The sequence below is a fragment of the Thunnus thynnus genome, chromosome 23, assembly GCF_963924715.1.
Source record: "Thunnus thynnus chromosome 23, fThuThy2.1, whole genome shotgun sequence".
Lineage (NCBI taxonomy): Eukaryota > Metazoa > Chordata > Actinopteri > Scombriformes > Scombridae > Thunnus > Thunnus thynnus.
This window is the reverse complement of record NC_089539.1, coordinates 5,112,596-5,120,105: the sequence shown is the minus strand read 5'-3', so window position 1 is coordinate 5,120,105 and position 7,510 is coordinate 5,112,596. Positions and strand designations below refer to the sequence as shown.

General features: G+C 40.4%; 1 protein-coding gene across 1 annotated transcript; it reads left to right on the top strand.

Annotated features, from left to right (window-relative positions):
• Nucleotides 1–408: 408 nt before the first annotated feature.
• phlda1 (pleckstrin homology-like domain, family A, member 1) lies at nucleotides 409–5,635 on the top strand. The gene is made up of 2 exons (XM_067582292.1): nucleotides 409–1,116; nucleotides 3,135–5,635. The coding sequence occupies exon 1, from the start codon at nucleotides 616–618 to the stop codon at nucleotides 1,075–1,077; it is 462 nt and encodes a 153-aa protein (XP_067438393.1). The 5' UTR covers nucleotides 409–615; the 3' UTR covers nucleotides 1,078–1,116; nucleotides 3,135–5,635.
• Nucleotides 5,636–7,510: the final 1,875 nt, after the last annotated feature.

The window sequence follows — 7,510 nt, the reverse complement described above, 5'->3', positions numbered from 1 at the left end:
CCCTGACAAAGTGTAGAAAAGTGAACATTATGTGAACAAATTATGTATTTGTCAAGATATTTCTTGACGTATACAGAATTTGTTGCAGTTATTGTATTGGATAGCATTACTGTCAGGTGTTACCTTGGTCCACAAGCTGTTTATTTCCTATAAAGCTGAAATGGGAATGAACCACACAAACACGACCTATAGTGCACTGTGCACTTTCTATTGAGGATTATAGTAATATTTGCTATCGCAATGATTATAATAATTATAAATTATAATGTATTTAAAATCCAAAATTTTAAAAAAGTTTTTTATAATGACAAATTAGAAATTATTAATAGTCTGTAATTGTTTCAGTGTCTCAAGAGGCTGGGTGCCACTCAGGGGGGCGGTGCACCTCTCCAGACCCCTCCCGCCCCCAAACCCCCCCTCACACACACACTGTGACCAGCAGCCAGGCAGGCAGCCTCCTCACACTACAACCAATACTACACACCGCCGCAGTCAAAGCAGCATCCCATGCCTTCACCTGCTCCAGGATAGACAGCCGTCCATCCAACCATTTCTCCATCTGTCCGTCCGTCCAGTCAGACAGCCAGCCAAGGTGGAAGCCACGTTCAGGTGAGGATGCTGGAAAACGGCAGGAAGGTGTTCAAAGAAGGTCTGCTGGAGAAGCGGAGCGACGGTCTGCTGCAGCTGTGGAAGAAGAAGCACTGCGTCCTGACCGAAGACGGCGTGCTGCTGCTGCCGCCCAAGCAGCACGACCACCCGCAGCACCACCCGTCTCACCACGGCGGCGGGGACACGGGCAAAGTCAAGGAGCTGCACTTCGCCAACATGAAGACGGTGGACTGCGTGGAGCGGAAGGGCAAGTACGTCTACTTCACGGTGGTCATGATGGAAGGGAAGGAGATCGACTTCAGGTGCCCGCAGGACGAGGGCTGGAACGCGGAGATCACCTTGCAGATGGTCCAGTACAAGAACCGGCAGGCGATCCTGGCCGTCAAGTCCACCCGGCAGAAGCAGCAGCTGCTCGTCGTGCAGATGCCCGGCCAGAAGACGGTCCGCAGCTCCCCAAACGTTGCGTGACCTGCGGCGAGCCCCGCGGACACTGGTGCGCCATTTGCGGTAAGACAGCTAAAACAGAGAGGGAGAAACAGGGGGGGCTTCCCAGGTCCGGGGACCACCTGGGGATCCCCTTCCAAATTAAGGACCCGTTTGATACTTTTGTTTTATTCCCTGGATATCAGTGCCATGAGTGAGGACGTCTATCTTCATCATAGGTTACAGTCCTCACCTACAGATGAAAGCCAGAGCGAATGTTCTTCTAGAAGGGGACAAAATCGAACAAAATGTGGATTTATTTTTGCGTAGAGAAAAGTTTGGGAGCGCTGCTGTAGGCCTGCCTATATGAAATCCTCCGCAGGAAAATGTGCTGGATATACATTCCCAGGCAGGTCTAATATTTTACACAAAGAGGGCATCTCCTTACCCAAAACATACGGCTTTACGCATGCGATAAGTAGAATAAATTACGCACGTCGCGTAATTATTTCAATCAGTGCTGGAAAGGTATTTATTTGCTTTTTGAATCCGTTTAAAACTAGAGTTAAGTGACAGAATCAATGTCTGAACCTGTCTCAAGGTTCTTATATAAAAATGAACATTTCATAACTAGTAAAATATGCGTCAGCTACTCCAAATTAGGCGTCAATGCGTACAGATTGCGCGCAAAAAAATCAGGTGAATCCCTTATATTGTTCACTTTATGTACACGCTTCTAAATTGACTTAGACACTCAAACCGTGCTGTAGTGAGGTGTTTTCAGCTATATGTTCCACACCAGAGCTGTTTGAGCAGCTATAGTCCAACTGAGCACTCCAGCAGCTCATCTCACTCTTTCATTTCTGGCTAAAGTTGTGTTCAGTCAAACAAGCTGCTCTGGTGTTTGGTTGGACAGCAAATTTCCATGCACGTGGCTCTACCGCGGCACATGGTGATTTGTTGTCACATTGACGTTTCAACTCAGCAAAACATCAGTGGACTAAACATGTGTAAACAAAGTGGTTGCATGTGATTATTCGCTCATTATGATAAATTGTAGGCAGAAGTCACCAAACACAAACAGTGGTCCTGAACGCCCCCCTGAAGTAAAGTAAAGTGCCTCACAATATATATCCAGTCCCTGCAAGGTGTTGATTGTAAGGGAGACACTGTAACACAACCCCCCTCACCACTTTCAGGATTTTCCCAGTTTTTCAAAGAAGCAGATTGTTTTTAAGTATTCTGTGGTCAAAAACTCTTTTCCTTTTGATCAAAACTAATTTTAGTGAATGAATTTAAAGTCATTTTGACACTAAACTAACTTGCCATGATGGATATTTGAATGAAATTTGTCTCTGAGATCAGGACTTTAGTTTAGTGGAGTCTTAGTGTGCAGCAGGACTGTCTACCGTTGAGGAGGAGACTGAGGTCATGTCTTTGGTATTTTTCCAGGAAGCAATGTTAACATTTAATAATTTTGAAAATAAAAAAAACATGGTGGATATTTTCTGGCTGATTCCAGTATTTTTAAGACTTAGTATTTTTTTAATTGGACCATTTTTAGTCCAGAAGAAAAATAAGTTAAATGGATAAATAAAGGATGAAGTCTTTGCCCACTAAAACTGGATTCCTTGCAGTGTGGAGAAGGCCTTAAAAAGGATTTAATTTAATTTAATTTGCATAAAATATAGCTGAATAGATAAAATATGACTAAACGAAATAATTAAAACATTTCAGAGATGATTTCTGATGTCCGGTCTAAATTTTCTGAGGGGTGGCCGAGGGGTAATTAGACTCATGACTTCAATACTTCTAAAATCCTGGCTACGGCCTGCTGAGCAGTAATCCTCACTCTCTCTTTCATACCTGCATATTTATATAATAGAATAAGTACATATCTTTAGTTCAAACTTGCAGATAAAGTGAGTGAAAAAAGTGCTTTTCCATATCTTCTGGGTGATACACCATCCAGACTGTTGAAATGAAATGAACAGCCTCAGGTGTACTTGTATTGAGTTCATGTTTCAAGTGACTTTAGATTTCTTTGCCTCACAGGTCAGACACCATCAGTCTACAGTCTGTCTAATTGATTGCATCCGCAGGTTAATTGGACACTCAGCTGGAGGATGAATATCGACCCGGGCTGCATTTCCCCCGCCGCTTCACCACCCAACTGAATTCTCCAGGACAACCCCTCTTCCATGTCGTGGTTTCCACAGAGCAGCTCCCCGTCCCCTTTTCAATACAGAGACTTCTTTCACTAAAGACTGATGGACAAAAAGCATGTGAGAAAACAACTGTATTCAACCGTGCGATGGGTTTATCCCTTATTTATTAGATGTGTATATATATTTTCTATAAAAAATGTTATGTTGTTGATGAATGTTCAGTGCGGTTGTTGCTAGAGTAGAACAGGAAATACTTGTTTGGAGGTTCATAGCCTACATGTTACACAGGAACTCAATTGGGAATAAGAGTTTCTATGTAGTTAGGATGGTTGCTGTAGGTTAATCAGATCAATTCATTATTGATAAAATGTGTCATTGTTCATATTTTCAGTTTTCAACTGAACCAAAGACTCATAGATTTTTGCCCTCTTGTGCAGTGTTGAAGCTCAGAATATATGATAGATATGATGAGATACCTGCTCGACCTACATTTGTTCAATTGCTTCATTTATTAATAGCTACAGTACATCTTAGTATTTTCATTGTGTACATCAACCATTTTCCACTCTACAGTTAGTCATTTTATTTGGCAGCAAACAGATACAAAGGTTATCTTTTGCTTGCCTGCAAGTCTTAAATCTAAGTAAGATGCTAGGTTATTGTCCTCAGTTTGTTTTCAGTGGTTACAGAAAGGAGCTAAGTAATATAGTAAGTATGTAACATGCACTGTGGAGTTTTTATTATATTGACAATTTTCAGGAGCTGAACTGTTCTAAAGACAGTTTGACTGGTTGCATTAAATCTCAGTGGGTGGAGATAAAGAGTGTAATAACATTAGAGTAAAACCCAGGAATACGGAAACCAAAACTGCTACAAATTGATATCCAAAAGCAAAGACACAAAATAGAGGTACCTTTACATTTTTAAAACATTTCTGGGAATTCAGAGATACTTTCTACATGTTTAAGCTTCTTGGTCAGCTTTAATCTGGATTGGTTACATTTTAAAAGGTCAGGAACAAACAGGGTTTAATGTCAAATAATTTGAACTATAAAGGTGAAATTTTGTGGCAAAATCAATTAATTGGATTGGCTTGTGGAGTTATGTAGATCTGTACATGTCTGTCAAGTTAAACTTTGGTGAACTTTGGCAAACAAATTTGCAATAACCAACCGTCTTGACAGTGCTAATGTTTAACTTTGAGGGAATGGAGAGGCAGAAAGTCTAGAGCAGGAAAAGCTATCAAAGCTTATTAGCTGTGTGCACCACCTACTTAACCCTCAATATAAAGGGCTCCACAAAAGAGGAATGGTTTTTAGACAGTTATGAGACAAGAGAAGGTATAAATTTGTCTCTTGAATAAAGCGTTTGAACTTATTGTCCTTTTAGATAACAAGTTAATAGCTAACTAACAGTTATCAAGCTAGCTAGCTAGTGTGCCTCACAGGGCTAGCATGTTTCCGGCTGGCTCATGTTAGTATGTGCGTTTAGCTTTCCAGTTAAAGCCCCGCGAGTAGTCAATCAAGCTTCTAAAATTGCATATTTTGTGAAGGCGCACAGATTTTTTTGGCCGTGCCACTTTCTTGTGTGACAGTCTTTAGTAGAGCTGGATAGTATGCTCCCCAGCATTACTCTCCATTCATTCCAGAAAGTTGCTCACTGGGGGAATACACTGACATTTTTTTTCTGGCTTCAGCAATTTTTTTTTGACTACGGCATAGGGAATTCTCATCCATTTCTGGCTTCTTGTTGGTGCTTGGAGTTTTTATAATGCTGAGAAAAATGTATTCATCGTGTTGCAGAAGTTTTTTTTGTTGTTGTTGTTGTAATGACTGTTTAAGGTAAAAATTTTGGCCACAGTCGCTGCTTTGCAAATCAAGCTTGCCAGTTAGCTAAGTTGAGCTAAAATGGACTCTTTGGCTCCACCTACTGACGTGTACCTAAACCAATCTACAACAGTTCTTCTTCAGATAAATGTTCTCAAGATTACAGCTCTCATCTGCAAGTTATTTACTGTAAAACCTTTCGTAACAAAAAGTACAGACTAAATAGTGAGTATGGGCAGCGTTTATTGAAATGTGACAGGTTTTTTCATAATACAGGGATGTCTCGCTGTTATTTCACTCTGGCTCATGTTGTTTCCTGTCTGGTGGGAGTGTTTTCCACTGCTTCCCCTCTTCTCTTGCCAGTGTATCACCGCCGAAACCAACACATGCCTCTGTGTTGTTGTCATCTCCCACACAGGGTAATAGCTGTGCCCTTTATCTAATGCGACTGGTGTGATGCTTCTCTGACATGCCTTCCTGTTGCCATCATTACACACACAGTTATAGCTGTGCCCTTTGTAGCCACTGTCCAATTTCTTATTTCCACGTGAGATCTATTTTCATACCTCGAAAAGATACATTCCATTAAAAAAAAACAACTAAAATCAACAGTGTCTTGTGTGATTTCTTTTCTTCTTCTAACAGATGAACATTAGGGCCCTGTGGTTCAGCGGGGTTGTTGAAATGACCTGTTTAACTAGCTGCTGCTCTGTCGGTCTCTAGCCTTTCATGCTTTACAACGGCTGAACCTTTCACCTCCTGTTTCCTGGTCTAAAAGTAGAAGCCGTGTTGAGAATTGGGTTTCACTGCCAGTTGTTGCCGCTCAGATAAACTGCCAGCGCGTAATGTGAAATGCACACGCGGCTCCGGCTACTCTCCTGTCTAAAGCCGAGCTAATTCAATTAAATGCGGTGCACATGACAGCATCCTTTCTGACACATGAAGGGTTCGCTGCTGCTGGAGAGGAGCAATTCTTTGTGAGGAAGCAGCTTGTCTCTCTGAATATTAAAATCTTGACCTTAGAGTCCCCTGCTACCCCAATCCTTGCATACTTTTATGGTTTTTCTCTTTTCTGTTCTTCAGTGACATCGAAGAGTCACACTGGTGCAATCAGGAACATGATGGAAATTCAATTAGATTGCAGACATTTAGAAGATGCTCTTATCTAGAGTGACAACTCAAAACTTAATTACCATCAACACAAAAAAGAAATGATGGATTTTTTAGTTCTTATTATGTATTTTTGGCCAGTTTAGCAGTATCTATATACTGTACATGCATTATGCTAACTACTTCTGATTTGAAATCCATGGTAACACTTTATTTGCTAGTTGATAAACGCCTTATCATTTTCTAAGAAGTCTTGTGTAAAGAACCATGTAATTTTGCACAAGTTATAGTTAATACAGAAACAGTGTTCAATTGGTGCATTTCCAGTAACTGCCAAGCTAGTGTAACCTACAAAATGTGTAATTTTTATATACGTATATAAAGAATACACTTTCCTATAATAAATTAATGATGAGTAAATTTTTACTTGGGTTTAAATGGAACTGTATCTTTAAGGGAATCCAGACAGCTATTTAAACTCAACACAACAAACTAACTAAAGTAAGAGTCTCACAACTTTTTTTCCATTTTCTGTAAAATTAGCACCAAATAACACAGTTCCTTCTGGGAAACTTTCAGGAAATCATTAGGACATAATGGCTACCTAAAATAGTGTTACCAAATGTTTTTCCTCTTCAACACAACAAAGAAAATGGTTAATTTCCATGTGGTGGTGCTGTGTTCAAATTGTCCGACGAATTGGGGAAAAGATCAGTAGAGGACGTGATAAAGTTACAGTCTTAGCTGTTGTTGACATCCCTCCTACACAGCAGTGTTTCCCTTTGAACCAGCCGCCAGCAGCTGCTCTTCAAACATTACACAACAAGCCTCTGTAGTCCCGTCTTAGCAAGCACGCCGACCACCAACTTATCCCTCACCATCACCATGGCTCTGTGACCTGCAGGAAGAGAAGATGAACTTGTGACAACAGGTGCATGTGACTATAATCAATAATTAGGAAGAGCTTATAATTAAGGTTTGTGTAAATCCTCACCACCTTTGTTTCACCCCAAAGTCTCATGTTAAGTTTCTTCCCAATATCCCAATCTTACCTGTTGATCTTGATTTTAAAGACTATTTATCTTTAAAAGGAGGTTTTTGCACAATGCTGTTGCATTCAAAGTAGTTACACTGAAGGCAAGGACTGCATAGAGTATGTTAACATGCTTGCTATAGATTTTTTGGAGTATCCAGATGATCTGTTTGTGCATGTAAACAACATATCTTGGTTTCAGAAACTGGGATAAACTCTTGCTTTGTTTATCTGTAGTACTAAAATACATTTCAGTAGTTTGTCAGTATAACAAAATATATGATGTAAAGTGATGTAATGAAAATCTACACTTTGACTTTGGTCATGCAAAGCATAAATTA

Coding starts and splice junctions, on each gene's coding strand:
- phlda1 (XM_067582292.1), top strand. CDS start 616: ATGCTGGAAAACGGCAGGAAGGTGTTCAAAGAAGGTCTGCTGGAGAAG.